The following is a 26,605-nucleotide window of genomic DNA, read 5'->3' as shown; positions in this document are numbered from 1 at the left end:
GGTACTATGTTTGTCCTTCTCCAGTCCACTGGGATCTCACTCATACTCCATGAATTCTTGGAGATGGTTGGTAACTGTTCAGAAATTGATTCAGCTAGTTCCTTAAGGACCGTAGGATGAATTTCATCAGGCCCTGCTGACTTGAACACATCTAACTGGTCTAAATATTCTTGAGCCTGTTCTTTCCCTATTTTGGCTTGCTTTCCTTCCCCCTTGTTGTCAATATTATGTTGAGTATCTGTTCACCATTAACTTTTTAGTGAAGATTGAAGCAAAATAGGCATTAAACTCCTCCGCTTTCTTGATGTCATCACTTATTAGCTCTCCTTCCCTGTTAAGAAGAGGACCTATATTTTCCTTTGTCTCTTGCTCCTACTGTGTCTGAAGAACCTCTTCTTACTGCCTTTTATGTTCCTTGCTAGTGGAATTCATTTGGTGACTTGACCATTCTGATTTTGTCTCTACATGCCTGTACTTTCTTTGTATTCTTCCTTAGCACTTTGTCCACGTTTCCAGATTTTTTAGGATTCCTTTTTGATTTTTCAGGTAATTAAAGACCTCCTGGTGGGCCATATTGGCCTCTCACTATTCTTCCTATCTTTCCTTTGCATTGGGATAGTTTGCAATTGTGACTTTAATATTGTCTCCTTGAGAAACTGCCATATCACTTGAACTCCTTTATCCCTTAGATTGTCTTCCCATGGGACCTTACCTACCAGTTCGTTAAAATCTGCTGCTTTCAAGTCCATTGTCCTTGTTCTGCTGCTGTCATTCCTTCCTTTCCTTAGACTCATGAATCTCTCATTTCATGATCACTTTTCACCCAAATTACCTTCCACCTTTAGCCCCACAATCAAACCTTCCCTGTTGCCGAGAATCAAATCTAAAATGGCTGCCCCTGTTATGTCCTCCACTTTCTGAAATAAAAAGTTGTCCCCAGTATGTTCCAGGAACTTACTAGAGATTTTGTGTGTTGCTGTATTACTTTTAACTACCCAGACATATATTGGAAAAGACCTCCATTACTGTCAGGCTTGTGTTTTGGAGATTTCTGTTTGTTCACCACCACCATTGCATCCTCCTGACTTGGTGATTTATAATACCGCCAGCAATGCTGTGTTCAAACCAGCATTTGAATGGCTGCCAGAGGCTGTCTAGCCCTGTTAAGTACTGAGTGCTCACTCCAGTAAAATAGGGTATGTTCTCAGGGGAGCCAGTTATAGGTGCAACCACTGCAGAGGGGAGACTTAAACCCACCCTTTTATTTTTGCATGTTAATTTCCCCATAGAAATAACAACTGGTTTTCAAGTCATGTCTATCTTGTTCCTTCCTTTCCCATCTTCCAGCCTTGCGTACAGGTTGTCTCATTGTGGAGTTTGCGTTGACTTCTGACGTTCGGAGAAAGCCCTGGTGGTGTGGGGTGAGGGAAATAGGGTTTCCAGACCTCGGGCTTTTGCTACATACCAACTCTTTATGCAGTCGGATAGGTCTGTTATGTGACAGGTTTGTGGTTACTGGAGACAGAGCTATATTTCCTGATGCTCACCTGCTGTGTTCCCATGTTCTGTAATCCCTAGGTCCTGGTCCAACCTCAGATCATAAAGACAGATTCTCTTGTCTTGACAACTTTGAAGGCAGATGGTAATCCAGTTATGGCTGCAGTTCATAATCCAGCCCTCACTACACTGACCACCCCTATTCAGACAACAGCACTGCAGGTATGAACCTTTCCTCTAAATTGTTGCCTCTCTTTTGTTAAGTGTTTGTTGGTGCTCTCCATGAGTGACAATGGGAGGGAGTTGGAGTGCTGCCCTGGTCATGCCTGAGATGAGGAATAGCCTCTCTTCCACCAAGGCTACAGATGCAGTTTGTGCATTTTTGGCAGTGTCTGCTGACCAGAGAGCATAGACCAAGGGTAGACTCCTGTTTACCTTTTTGCTGCATTAGCCAGAGAGGAACATGGCCTCATAATCCACTGCTATTTTAAAGCTTTTTGGAACAGGAGAGCACTCATAATTACAAGGTAGCAAACTTAAAATAGCTCAAAGAAACCTTAATGCATGTTCTGTGAAACGTGCTACTACTAGATATTATTGAGGCAGATGGCATGGTAAATTTCAAAAACAGATGTCTATATGAACAGCATCCTCAGTGGCACTTGACTGTAATAGTGATTACAGGAACAGTCAGACATGCTTCATGGCATAAACAGATCACTGACTCAAAGAAAATCTCCTGGAAAGGTTCTAGTATTGCATAGACTGGTTCATGATGAGAGGGTTTCTTTTTCTCCCAAAGCATCCACAGTTGGAGACAAATTTTCAAGCCTAGATTAACCATTGGCTTGTTCTGGCATGGTAGCTGGGCTTATTGGGTAGTTGTGAGCAAACTGTAAATAGAATTGTCAAAATATTGGCTCCCTTTTAAAAAAGGAGTTGCTATCCTAGCTTGCAAAGACCATCTGGCCAAGCAACGCAAAGATTTGAAGGGGTAGTAGAATAGAAGCCTTGGGCCATACTTGTTAGCTGGTGGAATTATGCGTTTTTTTCACTTCCCTCACAAAGGGATTCTCAAAGAGCTTTATTTCTCATTGTATAAAGGTAGCTTTGGAGATCCATTGGTTAGTACAGAGGATTTTGGGAGCCAGCAGGATCCTGGGTTTGTTTTTCACATGTTCAAATGAAAGTGACTCAACACTGATGAAAAGTCTTAGGTCAGCAATCCTGGAGAATGAAGTACTTTCTCTCCATACAGATATTGGCATGGCCGATGGCATTGCTCTAACTAATGTGTCTTATCCTCGACTTGGGGTGTGTATTGAGGTGAGGGGGTGTATTTCCTTGGTCTCTGTAACCCTTTTATTTCCTGATTCCACACTTCATTTTTCAGACTCCTTTTTCTCATGTGGCACACATCTCATGTAACTTGGCTGTTACTAGTAATGCTGTGTGTTCTCTGCCTTTTTAGACCTTGGTTGGCAGCAATGGGACCATTTTGACCACGATGCCCATGATGATGGGACAGGAAAAGATGCCCATCAAACAGGTGCCTGGTGGGGTCAAGCAGCTGGAACCGCCCAAAGAAGGAGAGAGGAGGACGACCCATAACATCATTGAGAAGCGATATCGGTCATCTATAAATGACAAGATCATTGAGCTGAAGGACCTGGTCATGGGAACAGATGCTAAGGTAAAGAGATGAAAGCTGCTGTCATTAAGCTTGTGTGGTCTGCAGCCCTCTCACCTCCAGATATGTTAGATAAGAAGAATCCTGCCTAACTGCTTTGTTGGTGAGACCTTAGCTGGTGCAAGCTATTAGTGGTAGTTGTTTTTAATAATTATTTAATTGGGATGGTAGACTGCCAAGGAAAACACATGAATAAGAATACTGCTGGCTCAGTGTTCCACGGTGATGCTAGGGGCACTGTTGCTGGAGACTGAGGTAACAAAACACATGACCTAACCTGCCTTGGTGGTTAAAGATCCTCTGGGCCTTTTGTAAGAGTTGTGTTAAAGAACTCTCTGGTCAAATTCCAACCTAGTTAACTACAGTGTTACACCGTTCCCCAGTAGTTTCAATAGGGTATTCTTTGCTTCCTTTCTTAACTGTACTGTGCTGTTAAGTAGCTGCCTGGAAGTGGCTGCATTTCCATGATGGGTAAATGAATCCTATAAACTGTCTCAAAAGAGCTTTGGAATGAAAGTTGTAGAAATATAAAACTATTTTTTACACGGAACTGGGCAATTTGATTTCTTGGTTGCTTTGGTTTGTGAGAACTAATATTGGTTCAAATGCTAAAGGTGTGCTGTGAAAGGCTTTGCCACCGTAACAAGACCTGAGTTCAGGGTTGTGCCCTTTCATTCGTGCTATTTGCTGACATCACTGTTGCAGATCAGGGAGCTGCAATTCTTAACATTGCTTCTGGTGTTAGTGAGGCCTGGGGAAATGGGAAACTTGAGTTTTGAAGAACCAGGCACAAAACAGTGCTTCCATAGCTCTTTGTGTCTGAGTGGCTCCATGTGCTTTACAAGCTAAACCTAGCAGCATCCCCTAGGAGGCAAATGTTTTCACTCTACTGATGAAGGTAGGAGGCCTGAGGCACAAAAGTTATGGGACTGGCTCAGGATCTCCTAGTGAGCCAATGGAAGAGTGAGAAATGGTCATTGTGTTAACCCATAAAAGCTTTTTCCTCCTGAAAAGAGCCCCTTTTACTTACTATCTATGCACTTGTATCTTTTCTGGTAGGCTAGACCTGAATTCTGTTACTCCGATTGGGGTTCTTAAACTGTTTTTAATGTTTGTTTCCAATAAATATTAATTCACCCCTGTGGTTCCTAGGCACAGTAACTCCCCCTCTAGTTAGCAAGTCACTCTGCACTTTTCAAGGTGTAATCTTTCCTGACCTCAGCGCTGACACTTTCAGTGGCTGTGTTGGTGATACTGGATGGTCATTTTTCCACCCTCTCTGTATATTACATGGTGAAGAGGGTGGCACTGCTTAGGGTGGATGGGCCTCTGGTTATGTGATTGCTCTTATAAACTGCTTTCCATACGTGTTGCTTCCATGCAGATGCACAAATCTGGAGTACTGAGGAAGGCCATTGATTACATTAAATACCTACAGCAGGTCAATCATAAGCTGAGACAGGAGAACATGGTTCTGAAGCTGGCTAACCAGAAAAACAGTAAGTTATCAGCGCCAGGCAGGAGTGGGTCAGGAAGCAGGAGCATGTGCTTCCTCCTACCCATTTGTGCCAGTGGTGAAAGATTGCATGTGAAATCATACCAGTGTTGGCCCATATCTCTGTGGCCAGCTGAGCAGAGTGGGCAGGGCACAGGGCATGGTTGAGAGGTGTGTAGTTAATGGAATCTCTGATCTTTGCAGAGCTGCTGAAGGGCATTGATCTGAGCAGTCTCGTGGACAACGATGTGGACCTGAAGATGGATGACTTCAACCAAAACGTTCTCTTGATGTCTCCCCCGGCCTCTGACTCGGGGTCACAGGAGGGCTTCTCCCCCTATTCCATTGACTCTGAGCCGGGAAGCCCGCTCCTGGATGATGCAAAGGTAATTGTAGTTAAAAGGAGAGCAAAGTGGCTAGCCTCTCCAGGAGTACATCATGGCCAGGACTTTAGATCCTTGTGAGTCTCAACAGTGCCAGCTGCTTGTCATTCAGGAGCAATGCTGACAGAGCTCTGAAGGGTAGGGCTGCAGGGAACGGAGACATGACTCTCACCTAAAAGGGCTCTACTTCAGGGGGAGAGCCAAATGTTTGCTCTTGTTTGTTTGTATTGCAATGGCACATACAGACTCCAACCAAGCCAGGCTGCATCATGCTAAGCTCTGTACAGATATATATGTCGTAAAAGACCCTGCCTCAAAGAGTTTTTAGTCTTGAAGACAAGACACATGACATGGATGAAATAGGAGATGAAGGAAGGGAGGATGGGTTAATAGTAATAGCATGTATTTACACACACTAGCTGTGTGCCTAATTTCTACAGGCAATAAGCCCATGAGTAGTTGCAATATTAACTCACCACCTGCCTAGTTATTATCAGATAAAAGGATTTTGTAGGCATCATAATCAAGGTGGGCAAGGTGGCTACATGTGGCTTTGATGGAAGCTTAGTGCTGGCCTAAAATAAGGAATCCAAGAAACTGAAATGATGGGGGCCAGAGTGAAGGTTAGTCACTTTGCTGCTCCAGGCCCCTCTTACTGAGCCAGGAAAGGCTGCCCCAGAGTTCTTGGTGGCATTAGTCAAATATGTTGAAACTCATGCTCTTCCCGTCATGTGTATGTGCGCGCGCACGTATGCACACACCCCCTTGCTGTTTCACAGTGTGTTTAAAGTTGTCTCTTCCTGCTCTTCCTCTCCATCCCTGCCCTTTGTGAAGGTTAAAGACGAACCCGACTCTCCCCCTGTGGCCCTTGGCATGGTGGATCGCTCTCGAATACTTCTCTGTGCTCTCACATTCCTCTGCCTCTCCTTCAACCCTCTGACATCCCTCCTGGAGGGCCGAGGGATGCCCGAATCAGACAGCCCTGTACACCATGGCTCTGGAAGGAATGTACTGGCCATCGAGTCAGGTAACCATTTAAAAACAGACTTACAGAGTGCATCCAGCCTCCTTTGTTTACAAAGTGTTGTAGTAGTGAGCTAGAACCCTGGCAAAGGGGAGGTCAGAGACCTGAATGGACTAGTGAGTGCTTAGGCATGATTAGTACTTACAAGAGGAAAACTAGGGGTGGTAAAATCAAATCCAGTGGGCTACCAGAAGGTACCTATCCGTAACCCATCACCACAAGCTACCCTGGTTGGACAGATGCTGTGGAGTTTTGAACTAGGTCACTTTTTTCTATTTCCATAAGGGTGAACTTTCTAATGAAGTTCAAAGAGCTATTTCTCTGGTCATTTTTCATAATTTACAAATCAAGTCATTTGTGAAAATCAGTGCAGAAATCATGGCTCCTGCCACAATGTTAACTTGGCCATGCTTCCCAGACTGTGTGGTTTATGGTGTGTGTTTAACAGCCTACACAGATGTGGTTAAATTACACTTTTAACAAGGACCAGGAAGCCTATAGTGACCTCTGCAGTTTCCTGACTTGTAACTGTGCAGCCTTCATGCTGCACTAGCTTACCTTTGTGCATTTAATTAATATCTTACTGTGTCCCTTTCAGGCATCAAGCATCCTGGGATGCCCAGTTTTTCACTAGAGCCACTTGCGCTGACCTCCCCTCAAGGGGAAGTTTAGCTTTTTAAAATTAATTTTGTGAAATGAGATTATTTTAACGTTGCAAGCTTCTACGTCAGTGTTCAGATGTCAAGAAATAAATAACTACAGTCAGTTGAAGAAAATCAAATCTTTCCCAGATTCAGGACATGTTAAATGGGGTCACAGTGACATGTTGCCCGCTAAGCTTGTGCTATCCAGGCTGACTTCTCTGTATTTCTCTTTCTGCCAGGTGCTGGCGGCTGGTTTGGCTGGATGATGCCCACTTTGCTGCTGTGGCTGGTGAATGGTGTAATTGTCCTGAGTGTGTGTATAAAGCTCCTTGTGCACGGGGAGCCAGTGACCCGGCTGCACTCCCGCTCGTCTGTAATGTTCTGGCGGCATCGCAAGCAGGCTGACCTGGATTTGGCAAGGGTAAAGCAACCCCTCACTATGCAGAGCAAATCCTGCCCTTCCCCCAGTGACTTCTTTGGCGGTCCCGATGGCTGGCACTTGGGAGAATGCCAGCATTTCTAGGGTTAACCTTCCTGTGCAGTTTGAAGTGGAAAACATGGAGAGAATTGGTGCCAGATAAAGGACACCAGTCTGCACGAGACATCAAACAGCTAAACATGTACGGCACAGACAGCAGCGCTGTAAGCCTCCCATCTACAGCCCCTGCATAGTGCCTCACTCTTGCCTTGCAGGGCAGCCTGGGGGAGGGGAGTTCAGTCTTCATTCCCGCTCAGTCCTAGGCAGCAAGGACATTCCTCAGCACAGGCAGCTGCTCAGGATGCCGCTCCTGGGCTGAGGAGGCTGTGGGAGAGCTCGGAGGGAATCACAGAATCATAAGCAGGCAGGCTGAGCGGGCTGCTTTGGGGGAGAGTGCTGTGCCGAGCAGAGCTGGGGGCTGACGTGGGGGAGGGGTATTCCCCTCTCCCTTCCTCAGGATAGGTCGGTCAACCTGCTGTCTCCCCTGCCCCAGACACACCACTCTCCTCTCCCTCCCACCACACACACCAGTTGAAAAAGAGGCTGACAATCTACTAGGATCTCCCTGGAATAATGGGATTGAGAAACCTGCATCATGTAATGCTGTATCTGCCCCATGATGCATTGCAAACCCTTCCCAAAGCACCCTGTGGCCAGTTGCACAATGGGATAGCTACCCATAGTGCACTTCTCTCTGTGACTATGCAAGAGTTGCTAGTGTGGATGCACTCTGCCGACATAGGAGCTAGTGTGGACATGCAACACTGATTTTAATTAAAGCGGCATAACTTTTGCCGACAAAACTTAGTAGTGTATACAAGTCACTACACTGGCACTCGGCTGAGAGGTGTCAGATTGCATGGACCATGGAGACTTAACTCTCCTGGTTCCTGGAGGTGGGGCTCCAGGGCTTGGGAGGGGAATAGGGTGTAAATGGGTGTGGAGGTGCATGGAAGTAGCTTGCACTGCCTCTGCTCAGACTGTACGTGTTCTGAGGGTAAATAGAGCCCTGTGGTCTCAAGGGCTGTCAATGCAGCCCCGTTCAGCAGCTTAAATGGTCTTTGTTTAACCATTCACCATTGCATTTGCAGGGGGATTTTGCGGCTGCTGCATCAAATCTGCAGATCTGCCTGTCAGTTCTGGGCCGAGCGCTGCCTGCGTCCCGCTTGGACTTGGCCTGCAGCTTGTCCTGGAACGTGATCCGCTACAGTCTGCAGAAGCTGGGGCTGGTTCGCTGGCTACTGAAGAGGACTTCACAGCGACAGCGAGCAAGAGAGGCTGCTGCTGGTTTTGAGGACGAGGCCAAGACCAGTGCTCGGGATGCAGCTCTGGCATATCACAAGCTCCATCAGCTCCACATCACAGGTAAGGGCAGAGGTTGCAACAGAACAGTCTTCCCCTGATAGAATGAGGATGCTTGTAGCTGCCCTTTTCATTGGGTCCTTGGCAGGGCTCCTTGTCCTGATGTCCCCAAATCTGCTACTAGCTCAAGGGGCAAGTTACACACAGACTGACTTGAAATGTCACAAAGGAACAACACCATTCAGAAGAACGTCTCAGTAAGCGTCACCTCTCCTGGGGCAATAGTATCACCTCTGGGGTGCTGTGATCTGTAAGGCACCTCCAGGGTTTTAGTTGGCATGATTGAACACTGTTATAAGGTCCTGTCCACACCACAAAATGGAAGTGTGTCGAGCTGAGTTGGGGGTTAACCACATAGTAACCTGATTGCCTTACTCAGTTATAATTGTACCGTGGATGGGTTCCAGAATTCCCCGTGGCACATTTTGCAAGAGTAAGCTGTTAGTAGGTGCCCTGGGCAAATTCCAGATTGGTTATGCCACCCTAAAATTCTTGTATGTGTGTATGTAAAACCTGGGGTTTCTCTGACTCTCCTCCCCTGAACTGCTGGGTGGCAGTGCTGTATACTGTTACACAGCTGATGCAGTCCACCTGGCAGGTTTCAGTGGTAAGTGATCCATGTGCATTTGGCTTGAAAAAGAGGCTTTCCCAGGTGGCTGCCAATAACTGCTATAGAATCTAAGCTTTCACTGAAATGATAAACATTGTTTCTAGCCCTTCCGGTTGTGAACAGCAGGGACCGATGCCGTGCCGTCTGCAGAAAGACAGCTTGGGAGTCTTTGCTCTCGGAGCTTTCCCATGCAGCAGCAGATTGAGAACGGACCGGAATCTCATCAGTGTTCACTGCTGTTAGTGGGGTTCCTGAGGGTCAAATTCACTCATGTCACTTAAGCAGGGGAAGTGGAATCAGGTGCCGAGCTAATCGCTGGAAGAAGACCCTAAAATCAGAGACGGAGGGAGGAGTAGATTAGCAGAGACCACCACCAACACACTCAGGCTTGTGTACACCTCTGAAGTGTGGTGTGGTATACCTCTGAAGCTCTGCTTACATGTATGTACACACACACACTGACGAGCTTTTGGGGATTGTTACGTGATGAGTGGAGCTTTCACCACTTCCTTTTGGTAGTATGATTCAGTCTAACAAACCACTGACACATCCTGATGTGTAGCCTAAGCTGCCCTTTGCCAATTTTATCCCATTAATGCTAGTTAAGCCAGCTTGGACCACCCTGAGCAATTGTCCAGCCTTCTTGATCATGCTATTCAAATACCTGTGCAGTTCTGGGCCCCCAAAGGAAGCTGGCTATTCCAGTGAGGATGCGTGCAGCAGCACAAGACTCCGTCTCATTCCTTCCATGGTTGTTTGGCTCTTGGAGAGCTGGGGTGGGGAAGCAGGGAAAGCACAGAGCTGTGGCTGCAGCTCACAGAGTCCAGGGAGAGAAGTTCCGGTGCAGCTGCTCTGTACACAGAGCACTGGGTCATGATGCCTATGATACGATAAACTTTTTCTGCCAAAATGGTCCAGCCTGTGTGGGATGCAGGCTGTGGGACGCACGGTAATTGTATTAGTTGTACTAGGATCTGTTTTGCATGGTGACTGTATAGGAGAGGTGAATTCTTCTCTCTCCCTGGCACAGGTAAACTTCCATCCAGCTCAGCCTACTCAGGTTTGCACATGGCCCTGTGCGCTGTGAATCTGGCTGAATGCGCAGAGGAGAAGATCCCACCCAGCATGATGGCAGAGATCCACCTGACTGCTGCTGTCGGCCTGAAAACCCGCTGCGGAGGCAAGCTGGGCTTCCTGGCGGTGAGTGCGTCCCCCAGTGCCTCCCAGCAGAGCTCTGAGCAGGGAAGCCTGCGTATCTCCAGTCAGTCACTGTTTAGCCAAAGGGCGCATAGTTAGGTCTTGGTGGTTGTGACACTTCGGGGTTCAACCCAGACCAGTGAGGGGTTGTCACCACCTGCCCTGCGGCTCTGGGTGCCTTCAGTGCTATGCTGCCATGGCTCACAGCCTGACACAACAGCCAGCCTACAAGCATGCAGGTCACACACCCTGTCTTTTACCACCCGGTTGCTTTTTTCAGAGTGACCCCAACACCCTTTCAGTCCTGAATTTCCCCAAAACCGTCTCCCTGTGACATACTGCTGGGGTTCCCAGAACTGAGAGTTACTATGTTCCTCCTCTCAGCCTCAGCAAGTGAGAGCTTTGCTATAGCTAAGCTGTGTGACAGCTCCCTGATGCACCAGCTTGTCTGCCTTGCCAGCAAACTCTTCGGGACTCCGCCAGTCCAAAGCTTGCCTTGCAGATAACAGTGAACCCCAACTCCTGAGTTTCCCCAGAGACGTCTCCCCCTTTACTGAACACTCTCAAAGCTTCAGTTCGTTGCTCCTTTAGCAAGACAATACACTGCAGCTCATTAATTTAACTGGGGTTTGACAAACACTCTTATTTCAATCAGTGCACTGGAAAGGGTTATAGTAAAAGTAAATCGAAGTTTGTTTACTGAAAGGACACAAGTTTAAGTGTTACCAAATATATGGCACAAAGAGAGAGGGTTACAAGCAAACAAAAGTAAAATACGCTTCTAAGACTAAAATTTAACTTCAGCAAGTTACAATCCTTACCTAAACTCGGTTCCCAAAGACTTCAACCCCTTTGCATGAAGGATCCAATGTTCTGTGTTTTCAAGAGCTCTGACGCCCTTGAAGCCCAAGGGATGGATAACTCAAATGCGTTTTTGCCCCCTCCCGTCCCCCATTGTCTCTGTTATCAAAAGCCGCTAAGGTTTCCTGCTGTTTTTCCCTTCCTGTGCACTTCCCATCCCCCTGCTGATTTGTATGTCAATGGGGCTTCCATTGTTTTGATTCCACACTGCTTAAATTACACTGGAGACAGGTAGCTGCCTTTCCTCCTGTCTGGGAGAAAACTGGTTTCTCCCTTTGTTTGGTCACACACAGACTGTAAAGCATAATATCCGCGAGTATCCATAATTCCTCATACAGTGTTAATATTACACATTGTGCAATATTAATCACCAGTGTGACCTGCTTTCATAAAAGATGTTACTCTATGCTCTTATAGTACAGTAATACTGTATACAATCAGCTGATTCAATTGCTTGTTCATTGGGGTTTAGACCCCTCTGTTTTCCCCCTGGTATGTCTGGCCCCTGATTTTTACAGTGGTGCCCAACAATTCCACTGAATTGGAATTACCTTATGAGCTGGTCTGTAATGAACCTGGCCCTTGCAGTCACTGAGCCATATGCATGATGTTTGCATGTCTCTCTCCCTCTTCTTGGCACCCTTCTCCTTTCTCCCCAGGGTTATTTTTTAAATAAGGCCCAGAGCCTGTGTAGCTCAGAGCGGAGTGCCATTCCCGACTCCCTGCGCTGGCTGTGTCACCCGCTGGGACAAAGGTTTTTTGTGGAACGGAGCTGGACAGTGAAATCTGCTACAAAGGAGAGTCTGTACTGTGCCCCAAGGAACCCAGGTAAGAGCCACTGTGTGTCTGACACCCTTGAATGCATGACTGTCCAACACCCTGCACAGGGATTCTTTTCTGCCCTCTAATATCTGGGACAGCTTACAGTACCTGATCCCAGAAGAGTCTCCAATTCCTGCACACCCCACAAGTCAAGATCACTTGACTTCCTCCATTGCTAGCAGCTGAGAGGGCAAGTTTAATCCCTTCGTTTCCTATCGTGTGCTGTGTTTCTTCACCTAGTCCCGTCTTTGTTCTCCAATCACATAACAGAGCCGCATTCCCTCAGGTGTGGGGCTGAGTGACTAAGAGGGGTAAAACCATGGTCCTTTCTCTTTGGAACAGTATCATACCTATTCTTTTGCATAGGTGAAGTGGCTTCTGATTGGGATCTGTGGGCTAGCTGTGCAGAGCTAGATCACTAATAATGAAGAAACCAGCAGCGGTGTGGAGAGTCACTTTGAATATGTCAAAAGTTGGAATTTTTGGGATCTTTTAGGTCCCTGCACCGGTCCCTCACAAACATCCCTCTTGCTGGCTCCTACTGTTTCTGTCATGGAGTCTGCATCCCTCCTCCAGCTGGTCTTGTTGTGTCTGGAGATGCTTGGGTTTGTGAATAAGAGAAGAGCAAGACTCTTGTTCTCTTCTTTCCAGCTGATCCCATTGCCCAGGTTCACCAGGCCTTCTGTGAGAATCTGTTGGAGAGAGCTGTGGATTCCCTCATGAAGCCTCAGGCCAGGAAAGGGGCCACGGGACAGGAGGAGGAGGAGCCCTGGTAAGTTTCAGTGCTTAGGTTATTACTGTCTAGATGACGGGGACCCAATACTCTGAGGCATCAAGGGCTGCATTCATAATTTACTAGGAGCCCTGAGGACAATAACTAACTTACATCTTTTCAATCAAACTTACCACCCTAATGTAACTAATAGGAGCCACTGATCAGCAGCAGGGATTGAACTCCGGACCTGCCAACCACCCCCTCCCCCTCCTCTGCCACTTGAATTTGAAGGAGAAATCTTAGCTATAACAGTTTTGGGCTCAGACACTTGGAGAGGGACCTGGCCACATACAGCAGCTCCATGCCTAACATTTGTTTGTGGTATTTTGATAGCGAAATAAAAAACGTTAGGTTGCATTTACCAGCAGTGTAAACCAAACCAAAATATATAGATGTGTGAGTGGCAGAGCAGGCTTTGGCTGCAGGCTTTGTCATTGGTCTCTGTCACCATATCTGAGGGAAATGGAGGGAAAGCAAAGACTTGCTTTTTATTCTCTGAGCTGTCTGGTTTAGCACTGAACTATGGTCATGCCTTGTCCTAGACCAGTCCTAATTGTCTCTCTCAAATCTGTGAAGTTCTGTAGTGATCTGCCCCCCCAAAAGAGGGCTTTGGTCCAAGAGGACACCACACTTCTCCCCTCCCCGATCAGTTAGGAAATAGTATAGTTTTTATTATAGTGCAGGTGTAGTTACATTTTTGTTTGTACATCTAAGTACTGGTATAGTCCCAGTGGGTGACAAACAAACTTGATCCAGCTCATTGAAATCGATGTCTGACAAGCTACTGCTGTTGCTAATGAAGCATAAAGGTTGCAAGGTGTTGTACACCATGCGTGGACTGCTGTGGGAAGGTAGCCCTATGTCTCTAACTGGCAGGGGTCTCTTTTAATAGTAATACATTTTCCATGGACAGGATCCCCACATCCTCTGTGACAGACGCAGAGGAACTGGATAAGTACAACATGTGCTGTTGTCTTTGGCCAAGGTTGAGAACATTTGATAGCTTTTGTGACTTGCTGAAATGTAGTTCAGATTGTCTTGGAAGCCACGCATGGAAAGGAGCCTATAAAGGACTCGTAATACTGTCTCACCTAATGTCAGCAGGTGTCAGATACTGGAGAGAAGGCTGGCAGCTTCCAGACAGCACCTATAAAATTTAAAGTGCTAATTAAAATGTTAGAGCAAATGTTGCCTTTCCTGAAAATGTCACTGGTTACACACAGTAGTTCTCCTCTGTTCGTTCCAACTAGTCCTTCCCATAATAAATAGCCTGTTTTAGGGTTTGTGTTTTTCCACCTATCAACTGGCTTACAGATAGGTAACCAGATATCCCGATTTTATAGGGATAGTCCCAATATTTGGGGCTTTTTCTTATATAGGTGCCTCTTACGCCCCACCCCCTGTCCCATTTATTCACCCTTGCTATCTGGTCACCCTGCTAACAGAGCAGGTAGAGCATGTTTGTTGTGACCTGGGGGCTAGCACTGAGTGTACTCCTGGCCATGATTACACTGACAGTGAAGCACTAGCTAACACTGCCCCCTGGAGACTGAGGAGCTGCCTACACTGAAGCCGGAAGGAGTAATTCCCAGTTTGAGGAGAGCTACCTGAACCGGCTCTGGTTGAGCTAGCGTACTGAAACCAAATGGGAGCTGCAGCGGCGGGAGGGGCTAGCCACCCGGGTCTCAGTCAGGATCATACTCAGGGTAGGAAACCCCTTGCATGCCGTGTGCTTGCTTGATCAGAGCTGGCATGGCTATGTCTCCTTGAGCTGGACATTTAACGCTCCCCTCCCCCCAGCTTGAAGTCCAGACAGACCCTGAGTGCAAACATCTCTGCAGTTACACCAGAGGTTAATTCACTGCTCTGGGTGAATCCTAAACCTGGCCTCTCTTCCTCTGCCCAGCACAACCTGGGTGGGTCTGTCTACACTGCAGCTGGCTAGCTTCACTCGAGCCAGTGCACTAAAGAGAGAAGTGTGGCGGATGTGAACGCTCAGGTTAGCCACCTGAATCCAAGCCCTGGGTCTGAGCTCGAGTGGCTAGTCTCAGTCTCCGCCGGAGCTGCGATGTCCACACTGCCCGAGCTAGCATGAGTCTGTTTACCGGTGCAGGGAGGCACACGCCCAGCTGCAGTGTAGACATACCCAGCAGGGCTTCCTCTTGACGCAGTCATATTCTTCCAGGCTGGGGGAAGGTTGCTCGTAGCAAAGCAGCACTACTCAGAGCTCGAACTCTTGTATCTGCCCCCTAACTCACTAACCTAGTGGGTCAGTGGAGCTTATAAATGCGGCTCATCCAGTTTATATTGTCACACGCTGCAAATGTGGCATCTCGTGTCTTGCTGCCTAGTGAATGTTGTTGTCTCGCTTGTGCTTGCAGCGAATTCTCCAGTGCTTTGGAGTACCTGAAATTAGTCAACTCCTTTGTGGACTCGATGGGAAGCGGGACTCCACCTTTCAATAGCAGTTCCGTGCTGAAGTCAGCCCTGGGTGAGTGTCATGGTTCAAAGCCGCTCCATCTCTGGGAGTCTTAATGGTAGCCCAGCTTCTGCGGCACCCTTCATCTTTGGGGTTTACTAACTACAGGGGAATCAGCCTCTGCTGATGTGTAGCCCCTTGTGGGCTGGGACAGAGCTATTCAGCAGCACATCAGCTACGGCAGTTCAGCTCCATGGAATAGAAACTCCACTGGTAACTTCAGGTGGACGGAGTGGATTGTGGTGGCTGTGTATGTTGCTGCAGTGCCCAAAATGTGTTAGGCACTTTCCAAGCCCTCGGAAGGACCACTCCTGCACTCGAGAGCTTCCAGCTGTCAACGAGCAAACGGGCGCAGGGCAAAGGGGTGCAGCATACAGACAGAAGTGCAGTGGGCAGGCCTCGTGCCCCCCAGGAATAGGATTGGCTAGTGATGCAGTCACTGAAGCTGGAAAGACCTTCAAGGCAAAGTGAGATGATTCAGTAAACTCCACTCAGTCAGCGGGACGCAGCGCGCGAGCATTCTGTGTGCTGCTGGAGCAGCTGCTCTTTGGATGAGAGAGGAAAACTGAGATCTTGACAGCTTGTCGTCTGAAGATCCCATGCCCCTCTTCACTAGAGCAAGGGAGAGAGTCTGGCTAGGCCAACTACGTTCTGAAGGCCTAAAATTCCCCTTGCAGTTTTGAGTGAGTACACTGTTCTGCACACCTTGTCCTAGCCTGTTGTGTAGCATTGTCGTGTGCTGTCAAGAAGTTGCAGCATTTCACCCTAGAGACAGCTGCATTTCAGTGCTGGGTGAAATAACGTCTGTCCATACATTCCCTAAAGCTCTTCTGGATTCATCAAAGTGGAAAGCACTAGAAATATCAGGCATTATCCTTCTACTTATCTGATCTTGGCACAGGTTTTTATGCTTTCCCTGGCTGCAGTGTCGTCTTACTGTTTCCATAGGCCCTGATTTGGTGTGCAGATGGTGGTCAGCGGCAATCGGCATGGCAATCAGTTGGCTCAGAGGCGACGATGCAGGCGTGAAGTCACGTTTCACAGAAGTGGAGCGGATGCCCAAATCCCTGGAGATGTCAGAGTGCGTGGGCCTTTTACCTTTTTCAAAACACCGTATCTTTCCAGAAATGACTATATCAATGGCCCATTTGAAAGCAGATGTTCTGTGGGGTGGGCACGTGTTGGCACTTGTCCTGTGGGCTAACCCTATTGGTGCTGCATCCGAAGGTAGTTGCAGTGTCACGCTGGAAGATTGCTTCAGTACTTGCTGATGCGATGGCATGATGTGGAAATGTCCAATGCGTAGGAGTGTTCATTGTCATGTTGATCAGCGCCTGTGTTGCAGATCTCTGGGCAGTGGGTTGGGGAAAGTCCCGTGGGAATGTAACAGCCCTGTACGGGCTATCTAAACAAAAAATTGTGGGGGAAGGTTATCCTCATCTGGGTCCTTTCTCTCTGAGTACCCTAAGCTGTGTGAGGGGAAAGCATGTAAACCTTTCCTAGTAACACTGAAAGCAACATCAGTGCCCATCACTGAAAGCCCCTTCGTCCAGCTGCATGTGGGCTCCTGTAGACAGAAACTCAGACTTGGTCTACACTACAAACGTATGTTGGTATAACTACGTTGCTCAGGTGTAGACAGTGCTATGGAGAGCTTCTCCTGTGGACATTGCTACCACGTCTTGGGGAGGTGGATTACCTAGGCTGATGGGAGAAGCTCTCCTGTCAGTGTAGATAGTGTTTTCGCTAAGTGCTATGGCAGCCCAGCTGCACTGCTTTAAGTGTAGACAAGCCCTACTAGCACGTGTACAGACACAGGCTTTGTTATTGGTTCCTCCCATGCCCTTGGATCTGCCAGTGCTGCACGTGTGTCTATACCAGTCTGCAGCTTCTCCGGGTTGGCAGTGCTCTTATGCCAGATTATGTGGTGTCTTTTGTGATCTGAACCAATTGGGATGGGGAGAAGGCTGAGACCACTGAATTCATTTCCCTTAGGACTTAAGGTTGGTTCAGTATAGGTCCTTGAAGGCTCAAGTCTTGTTTGGTTAGAACTGGAAGTTGCTTTAGAGCAGCTGCTGGAGAGGCCTGGACAAAGCAATGTTTGAAAGCGTTGCCCTGTCTCTGTCTTTCAGGAACGCCCTGGTGAAAGCGATCTTCCATGTATGCAAAGCCATGCAGGCCTCCCTGTCGGGGAAGGCAGATGGGCAGCAGAACTCCTTTGGTCACTGCGAGAGGGCCAGCAGCCACCTGTGGAACAGCCTTAACATGAGAAGTGGTGTCTCTAACACTGGCCTCAACAATGTAAGGGTCCAGGGTGCCCTCTGCTAGCTTGTGCTTCCTGATTCTTGCAAGGAACTACCATGTAGTTTTCACTAAGGCCGGAATGTCGCTCTGGTCTCCCCTTGTGGAGGAGTTCAAGGCATGTCACTCCTTCCCCCCCCCCCCCACTTCTGCTCTGCTCCAGGCTGGAGAGGATTTCCCTCCCCCCAGTATCCCATGCTTATGACTGGAGAAGAGGGAGAAATGGGCTCCTCATCCAGCCTTCCCGCCCCTCTTGCTTGGTGTGGAGGTGACTCTCTGTTGTAATGCCATGCTGGGGGCACATGGTCGCAGCTCAGTGCTTGGCTGTGTCATCTTGCCTGTTGCCACCCTTTCCTTGTTCCCTTAGTCACTCTGCATCAGTGCATCTCTCATATCTTTACTTTTCAGAGCACCGCAAAGCGCAGGCTTCCCTGCAGGACATGTGGGATGCTGGCCTCTGGCCCACTCTGTTATTCCTGGGGGGCAGCTGTAGTGCATTGTAGTTGCATTGCATGTTCTGGCAGTACTTGTGCAATGTTTCTGCAGTGCAGTACAGAGGCACTCTCCACTTCTGCAGCGCAGGTAGGCTCTCCGAAGGATGACTAGGATAATACCCCATCTCCCCTGCCTGGGAGCAGCAACGGGTGGGATTCAGGGCGCTTGGGTGGGGACAAGGCCTCCCTTTTCTGTGTGCGGTAGAGCTCTCTATGGCCTGTAGCCTTCTACTTCTGGCGAGGATCTTGGTAGATCTCAGTAAGCTAGGGGCCTGGTCAGTATTGGATGGGAAGACGGCCAAGGAAGACACTGGTGCTGCTGATTCCATTTGGAACAGCCTCTTGGTGTATAACTAGTGTGTGTTTAAGGACGGTGACACCATGGAGCTCTGAGGTGGGCTGATGGCTCTGCCATAGCCATCCGCAAACGGGCCGGCTTGTCGCTGTGCAGCTGTGGAGTGCACTTTGTTTTGATGTGGTTAATGGATCAAGCCAAATGTGCTCGTCAAAATTTCCTTTCTGTGTTTGTGTAACAATACAGAGCAGGTTGTGGTGTGCTGAAGGAGGGCACATCAAGTGCTTGTTTGCTTTAGGCATGCTGTCCTGCAGGGTCTCCGGTTACCCCCGCCTGGCTCGGGGTTAACTAATTCTCTGGGGCAGGATGGTTCCAGGTGACTGGTCAAATGTGGAGCCTTTTGCCTCGAGGCTGGTGGTTTGAATCCAGCTCAGCTTGATAGTCACTGAAGGTTATTTTGGATTTTTGGTGGCTGGTCTGCAGTGTTTTTGGAACTCTCCAGCCACTTCCTGCTGAGCAGGCACCACATCGCAGAGCCATAACACCGTGTCAGCAGCACTTGCCCTCTAGAAATGGTCCCTCCTGGGCAGGGCCTACCCCACCGTCCCTGTTCTGAAATGAAGGAGCGGACTTTGGTCCCCAGAGCCATTGATTTGGGCACCTCTCGGCAGCAATAAATTCCCCTTCAGAATTACTCAAGGCATTTAGCAAAGTGGTTCTGCTCAGGTGGGTCGGTCACTCTGCCTGCTTGCAGCTAGAGGGCACTGCTGCTCCCAGCCATGAAGAATCCTGGCCACTCTGCAGTGGGAAGCTGTTGGGTCACTTACCTTCTCCGTCCTCTCTTGTGGGGGCTCCTTGCAGATGATCCAGCTGCTGACCTGTGACTTACTGCTCTCACTCCGCACCACACTGTGGCAGAAGCAGGCGAACTCCAGCCAGGCCCTGGGTGAGACCTACCACGCCTCGGCCTCTGAGCTGACGGGTTTCCAGCGAGACCTCGGCAGCTTGCGCAAACTGGCCCATGGCTTCAGGCCCGCTTATCGCAAGGTAAAGTCCTGCCTCTTTTCTCCTTCCCATCTGCCTTCCCCTCAGTCCCACAGAGCAAGCAATGTTGGTTTTCAGCCTGCTCTGCGCAGCACCACACTTCCAAATAGTCGCCCCAAAGAAGCTTCGTCACTTGAGTTTGTAAATCTGAAGTGCAGAAGAGGACAGAATGGCCTGGGGCTGGAGATGGTGCATGGAGTTCTCACATCTCCAACAGTATTCAGTCTCTCCCCAGGCGCTTAGTGAGCGAGAGCGACTCCCCTCCGACAGCTGGGTGGGGAACTGGCAATATTAGTCCTGTTCCCAATGGGCAGGTGTCTATATTAGTTAATTGGCCTCCTTTGTGGTATAGACTGCTGAGATTGCCAATGAGAGACTACCCCTCCTGTCCCTAGACGTGACTGCAAGTTAGGATTGAGGCCATTGGCAGAGGGTAGGACAGGGAACCATGCCCTGTCTGTCCATGCTGCTCCTGCTCTGTGGCTAAATGGAGGACTTGGGTTCTGTCATCTGGTTGCCTTTCACTGATTGGACAAAGCACCAGGGAGCATCCTGTGAACACAGTCCTGTAGTGTCCTCAGGGGATGTGTGCGCCATGTGGAAGGGATGGAGGTGAAGGCCTGGGGTTTCTTTCATCTATAATCCCTGTGATCTCCCAGCTCAGGCTGGGCCACTGGGGAGCCGGGTGGGGGAAGAGTCTGTGCAATGTAGGACTCCGTTTACCCATATGCTAAACAGTGGCTGAGAAGTACGGGGCGAACCCTCGTGTCTCATCCGGGGTCCTCCCTCTCTTCCCACTCCATGTCCCTTGTCAGTGCAGGGTTACTCCTTATGGTCTAACCTACACAGCTTTCTCCTGTCTGGTTCTAAATGTGTGTAAACAGTGTGTGTTAAACAGCTAACCCCACTGGCCTGGTTCTTATGGGGACATCAGACCTGTTCTCTGAGATAAGGAACCCTAGGGCTGGGGCCACACCTCTTCCATTTTCTGCCCTGGTTCCTGTGTTGCTGATTTACTGCCAGCCTCTTCCACCCAGCCCCTTCCTCGCCCTCCTGTACCTTGGCAATGTAACAGCTTTGCTTCTCACTCCTTTCTTGCCCCCATTTTGGGACCACTCCGTAGGGAGTGCCAGAGCCGAGGCGCGAGGGGAAACCATGTCCCTGCTTGTGAGCTGGGAGTCTGTCTCACGTGGCGGCAGCGTGGGATATGCAGTATGGACGTAGGATCTTCCCAGTGTGAGGCTGCCCATCGTTGCCTTCTGCTCTCCTCCCCCAGGTGTTCCTGCACGAGGCTACTGTGCGCTTGATGGCAGGCGCCAGCCCCACCCGCACTCACCAGCTGCTGGAGCACAGCTTGAGGCGACGCACCCCCCAGAGCGGCAAACAAGGTCGGTGTGGAAGCAGGCCCCCTGTTGGGAGAGGGATCTGTAGCATTCTTTTGTGCCGTGGGCTCTTTGGCAAGCAGGGAGTTATTTGGCAAGGCTTAGTGTCTGGAACTGAGCTGCCCGGCATGGTGCGTGTTAGCTGAACGGTGCAGGGGTTGGAGGCAGGCTGTGGGATCTGTTAGGTCTTCCTGAAGTCCGTCGCTGAGCTGCTGGGGTTTGTGGGGCTTTGGTGCTCTGGTTCAGGGAAATAGATCCCAGTGGAGCCTGGGATCCCTTCACAGACTCCAGCAGAAGATGGCATCTCACTGGAGACTCCTATATTCTAGCAAAGGAAACCAGGACCCGGGGCTTCAGGTCACAGGGCAAGCCTTAAAATGCTTCTTAAAAACCATCATTAAGCTGAATTTAAGGGGAGCGAACTACCCTTAGGAAGCAGGGAATTCACAGATCAGGGTGAAGTTTAAAGTGCTGATCTCCTAAAGAAAAGCCATCAGCTTTAAAAAAAAAAAAAAAAAAAAAAAAATCCTCTTAGCAAGCAAATGTCTTTGCTCAGGTCACAGTGAACATCCGAGATGACTAATACTGGCACGAGTTACATTTGGAAGCGAGGGCCTGGCCCCTGGTTATAGATCCAGTCCGTGTTTTCCCTGGGATCTGGGTGTTAATCCTGCAATCCTGGCCAAACTGCAGCTCGGGCCACCTCGCCTCGCTGCCTTAAAATAACGCCCTGAAGGCTTCGTCCCATCACACTCGGGCGTGGTGTATTGACCTGCGCAGCTGTCAGCCAGCCCGGAGAAGGCTGCGTTTCCCCTGTGCCGGGTTTGGGCTAGAGCCATGCCAGGCTTGGTCGCAGTGACATTTCTTCTCCTGTGCAGGTGAGCTGGACACGCTGCCAGGACAGAGAGAGCGAGCCACGGCGATTCTCCTGGCCTGCCGCCACCTCCCCCTCTCCTTCCTCTCGTCCCCGGGCCAGCGCGCAGTCCTGCTGGCGGAAGCAGCCCGCACGCTGGAGAAAGTGGGGGACAGGCGCTCCTGCAACGACTGCCAGCAAATGATCATCAAACTGAGCGGGGGCACTGCTATTGCCGCCTCCTAGCCCAGGGGCCGTGCGGCCCAAGTCAGCCTTGTGAGCCGTCAGACTGGACTCTCCCCCCCATTCGAGTCCCTCTTTGGAGCAGACCGTTCTAGATTAGGGCCCTGCGAGTGGAATCACTTGGGCTGGGGAGGGCTCTGGACTAGCCCAGGGTTAGCTTTCCTAGCCATTGGCTGCGTTCAGGCCTGGTGGCAGGACTGGAATCTGGCTAGTGCTGTTCTCGTTTGTGTAACCAGGCCAGCGGCTGCTAGCAGCTCCCCCACTCCCTTGCCCTTCGCTGGGGTTAGAGGCTTTGCCGGCTCAGGAGGAGGGCTCAGCAAGCCCTGAGGACAAAAGTGCCATTTCCTGGTGCTGGGTGGGTCTGTGTTCCGGGGGCTGCTCTCCTCTCCCAGACCCCTCAGGGGAGGGCAGGGGAGCCACCCGGAACCCCCTCCGAGGCAAAACCAGCATCTCAGGCAACTCTCTACCTGCAGGCTGGCTGCCCGCCTGCTCCGGGCTGGCTGGGATGGGGAGGGGAGAGCACTAGTGCTGCCTCCTCAAGGTGGGGCTCACTACACTGTTTTTATGGGACCCTTTTTCTATAGACTCTGCGTGTGTGGGGAGCTCTGGGGGAGGGGTGGTGCTTGGGGCCAGCCCACCCCACCCAGGAAATCTCCCAGTGGTTTTTATACAGTTTTTTATAGCGATGTTTGTTTGTGTCTTTACAAGATGTCGGGAACAGTTTGAGTAGATTTCTCTTCTCAGAACCCCCCGCCCCATGTGCTTCCCCCCTCACAGAGCTACCTCCTGCCTCTGTTGGGGTTGGGAGAGGGCAGAGTTCTAGTGTAAATCCTCAGCAGCATCCATAGTGAGGGCACAAGGGCACCTTTCTCTGGGCTGCGCACATGGTGAGAGACCTAGGATGTGCAGAGACCTGGGCTGAGGCGAAGGGAGAGAACTGTCCCTGCTGGGTTCCCTTCGTTGGCACAGATTAAAACGGGTTTTTAAAAAGAGACGGTCTGATACTTCATTACTCAAAATCCTAGACCTGGTGGTTCCCCCCTGCTCCAGGCCCCTTTGTCCACATCTGTCAGTCTGATCTGCATGGCAGGATGTGCCCCCTCGGGAGGGAGCTTACATAAACCTGGTGTCTGCCATGGTTTGGAGGATCCTGGAGCTGGCTGGATCCTCTGTGTACTAATGCCAAGTCAGGTGACTTTGAAAGAGGGGGAGTGACCCAGTTTTCCCTTTTGTTCCATCCTTCACATTGCCTCTGTCCAAAGACTGTGTGAAATCATTCCTGTTCACACCTGCAATATGGAAGCTAGCGCTTGGCAGGAATGCATTGCTGCTGCTCTGAGTGTGCGTGTGCTGTGTGTATGTGTGTAGCTAGAACTACGCTGGAACTAGGTACAATCCTATCCTGAGCAGGTGCCTGTAGCCCTTCGTTACCCAGCACAGTGTCTCATTGCAGAAGCAGGACTCAAATTTTTGTTAAACCTGTCTAGATTATTCGGTTTTCTGCAGCAACCACCATTGGAGCTTCAGTTACTGCAAAGAAAAGGCTGTTACAATACACGTGGGACCTTCTGCCTCTGTTTTGCAGCGAGCTCCTGGTGAAGGTTTTCAAATGCCACAGAACTAAACACCCTGGGAATGTTGTCCACCACTGCTTTGCTAAGATGTAAACCTTACTGATGTAATTTCGCCTGCCATCAAACCACACGTTCACACTGGTTCCATGCTCCCTGTTATTGAACTGCTGGGCATTCTGCAGTGAAATGCCTCCCCCTGCCCCCGCATCTCTCCCACCCCTTTTGGGGGGCATTTAATGGAAGAGTCATAATTGTAATCATTTCCTCAAAAGAAAATGTCCTTTGTGTCTTCCTAGTGTGTGGGTGGATGCGTTCAAAGGCTCCACTTAGAACTCCTGCTTCGCATTGACGTCAGCAGCCCATGATAAGTGGGACACTCAGGAGTGGTTTTCTTTCTTCTGGTTTCTGGCTCCTGATATCTCGGTAGATCAGTGTACGTGAGATGTCCTATGTGTTGATCATGTTGGCTGCTTCTGTGTTAAACGCACATGAGTACAATAACGTGGTGATACGAGTACCCTGGTAGTTTGGCACAAGAACAGATGCTGCTTTTTATGGCTCGGGACCACAGCTTCTTGGCTCATCAAATGGGACAGAGATACAGCTTGTTTGTGGAGAGCCTCATGCCCACCCACCCCTTCAAGGCAGGATGAAACTAAGACCCTGGTTTCCAAACAAACTACTCCCATAAAGGCTTCTTGCTTTAAAGCCCCAGGCTTTTTAATCTGCCCAGGAATGTATCTACCCATGGCATCCTCCATGTCATTTCAAACCTCCACTGGTCAATCTGCAACGGCAACAGTAGTATACTAGGGAGGGGAGGAGTTCTGCACCCATCCCATGAGTGCCTGGACAAACAGGGAAGTGGTGACCCATCTCCTCCCTTGGTCACTTCATGTAAAGGTGAACAGAACCCTGTACTGGAGTGTTAGCTGGGGGAGGTGGGATGGGCTCCCAGGAGATGTTGAGGGCAGTACTGATAGCTTAAGGACAGTGCAGGCTGCCCTTGTGCAAATGGTCCATGCATGATGTTTGTTCTTTACACCTGTGGCACTTCTTCAGGTGTGAGGTTCCTCTCTGTGCCTGTTTGTGTGCTGTTATTTATGGACCCGCTGTCTGTCTGTTCCCCCTCCAATCTTTTTCCGTGTATACACTGTAATATTTGGGGCGGGGGGGGGGCTATGGATGTGAAAAACTGTTTGTTTATCCAACGGATATTAGGAGTAGGGACACTTTGCTGTAAAAGATATAGCTGGTGATGGCTCTAGGGAACCATTTCTGCTCTTTGAGAGGTGCCCAGTTATGTACCCTGTCCCAGTGCTAGAGAGCAACTGTTGCCTAATAAAGACCCATGGTACCACCTGGCCCTGTGTATGGTGTATTTATTAATAGCACCCCCCCTCCCCAATCCATGCTGCTTTTAGCAGTGGTAAGACTGAATAGCTTTTAAACTCAGCAGTGAAAGGGGTTGGACTAGAAATGGCCAAACCACCAAAGTTCTTAAAGGGGAGTCGCTTCATAGAAGTATATGCAAGGCCCAGTGCTTATCTAGACATCTTGTCTGCTAAACTAGGCTGGAAATCTTGCGATGAAGCACTTCCTACTGCTCACCACACCAGGAATGTAAGCAAGAGCAGCATTTCCTAGTAGTTTGGGGTTCTTGCTTTTGTGGAACCTGCCAGTACAGCACACCAGATTGCACTAATGGTCTGTCTGGTCCAGGATCTTGTCTCTGCCAGTGGTCATCACCAAATGCTTCAGGGGTGGGTGTAAAACCCTGTAATGGACAATTATGAAATAACATGCTCGTAGGGGAAACTTTTGCTTCACCCCCATTATTCCTGCTCTTTGATCCCTTAGTTTCTTATATAGCCCCTTGTGAAGGGCTTCTGACAAAGCTTTTAAAAATCCAAATTAGAACAATGCCTTCTCCTTTATCCACTGTTTTGTCCACATGCTCAAAGAATCCTAGTTGATGAGGGCTGTACTTTCCTTTTTGAAAGCCCTGCTGGCTTGTCCCATCACATAAATCTACGGCTTCATTTTACTTGTAATTATAGCTTTCAACTAGTTGTCCTGGTGGTCTGAAACTCCTAGGATCACCTCAGTGCTTAAGGTAGGCACCGCATTTGCTATAGTAGCTGATCTTAACAAGTGGATGTTTTGGTTTGCAGCTCATCTACTTCAGTCTTAAATACCTTTTAAATACAGTGTGTATCCTCTGGAGCTCATGAATTGGTGGTCTTGAATCTAGCCATTGTTCTGGCTTCTTCTCCTTGGATATCTTGTGCTTCATCTTAGCCACATGAAGAGCAGTTTGGGATAGACATCTCCCCCAACCTCCTCTAAGTGTTGGACTGATGCAAAGAAATGCTTTAGTCTCCTTTTCTCCCTTTATGTTTTGGGAGTCAAGCAGATTGAAGCAGGAAGCCTGAGGATCAGAGAGACACATCACACACACACTTCTCTCATTTTAATGTTGTCAGTTATTCTTCAAATTTCTCTTGTAACCCACCTGATTTCCATTTTACCTGCCATTGTTTGTCTGGTTATTGGCTTCACTAGGGCTGGATTTCCATTCTCTGAAAGCTGCTTGTTTGACTCAAATAACCTCTTGAAGCTTGCCATTTAGCCATACTGGTTTTATTCTCCTTGCCTTCCTATTTCCTTGTTTGGTTAGGGGTATGCCTAACTTCTGTGACTCCGTTAGAGTTGCTGACCTAGCCTCCATGCAGACCCCAGGTGTCTTAATTTCCTTTTTGTGTGTCTTTGACTAGCTTCCTCATTTAAAAAATAAAATGGAAAAACTTCTAAAGCTGTGTCTGTGCTATGGTTTGTCTAATTCCTTCCCTACGAGTGTTGAACTTAATTAAATAGGCCCAGATTCACACAGGTATTTAGTTTCCTAACTTCCAATGAAATCAATGAAAGTTGAGAGCCTAAATGCCTTTTGGGGAAGTGAGCCTTTGTGATCACTATTCCTTAGTGGGTTTGCTGTTTGTGGACCAACTCAAGAGTAACCTCTGCTCTTGGGTGCTTTAGAACTAGCTGTTCCAGAAACCATTGGGAAATGGCTTTTCTAGCCTTTAGCTGGCTGGGAGC

At 49.0% G+C, this 26,605-nt stretch overlaps 1 protein-coding gene across 1 annotated transcript in view; it reads left to right on the top strand.

The window, feature by feature from the left end:
- SREBF2 (sterol regulatory element binding transcription factor 2) overlaps window positions 1-24,867 on the top strand; it is a 35,876-nt gene extending 11,009 nt beyond the window's left edge. Inside the window, exons 4-19 of the mRNA XM_044983831.1 lie at window positions 1,579-1,719; window positions 2,969-3,190; window positions 4,572-4,686; window positions 4,887-5,068; window positions 5,900-6,092; window positions 6,973-7,154; window positions 8,303-8,576; window positions 10,214-10,383; window positions 11,901-12,069; window positions 12,715-12,835; window positions 15,220-15,329; window positions 16,266-16,398; window positions 17,450-17,618; window positions 19,269-19,454; window positions 20,728-20,839; window positions 21,712-24,867. Of these exons, the coding sequence (XP_044839766.1) occupies window positions 1,579-1,719; window positions 2,969-3,190; window positions 4,572-4,686; window positions 4,887-5,068; window positions 5,900-6,092; window positions 6,973-7,154; window positions 8,303-8,576; window positions 10,214-10,383; window positions 11,901-12,069; window positions 12,715-12,835; window positions 15,220-15,329; window positions 16,266-16,398; window positions 17,450-17,618; window positions 19,269-19,454; window positions 20,728-20,839; window positions 21,712-21,932 (2,700 nt within the window). The 3' untranslated portion in view covers window positions 21,933-24,867. The remainder of the gene's footprint in view (window positions 1-1,578; window positions 1,720-2,968; window positions 3,191-4,571; window positions 4,687-4,886; window positions 5,069-5,899; window positions 6,093-6,972; window positions 7,155-8,302; window positions 8,577-10,213; window positions 10,384-11,900; window positions 12,070-12,714; window positions 12,836-15,219; window positions 15,330-16,265; window positions 16,399-17,449; window positions 17,619-19,268; window positions 19,455-20,727; window positions 20,840-21,711) is intronic.
- The last annotated feature ends 1,738 nt before the right edge of the window (window positions 24,868-26,605 follow it).

This window comes from Mauremys mutica, chromosome 1 (genome assembly GCF_020497125.1).
Source record: "Mauremys mutica isolate MM-2020 ecotype Southern chromosome 1, ASM2049712v1, whole genome shotgun sequence".
In the NCBI taxonomy this organism is placed as follows: domain Eukaryota; kingdom Metazoa; phylum Chordata; order Testudines; family Geoemydidae; genus Mauremys; species Mauremys mutica.
This window is presented reverse-complemented; position numbering and strand designations above follow the sequence as displayed.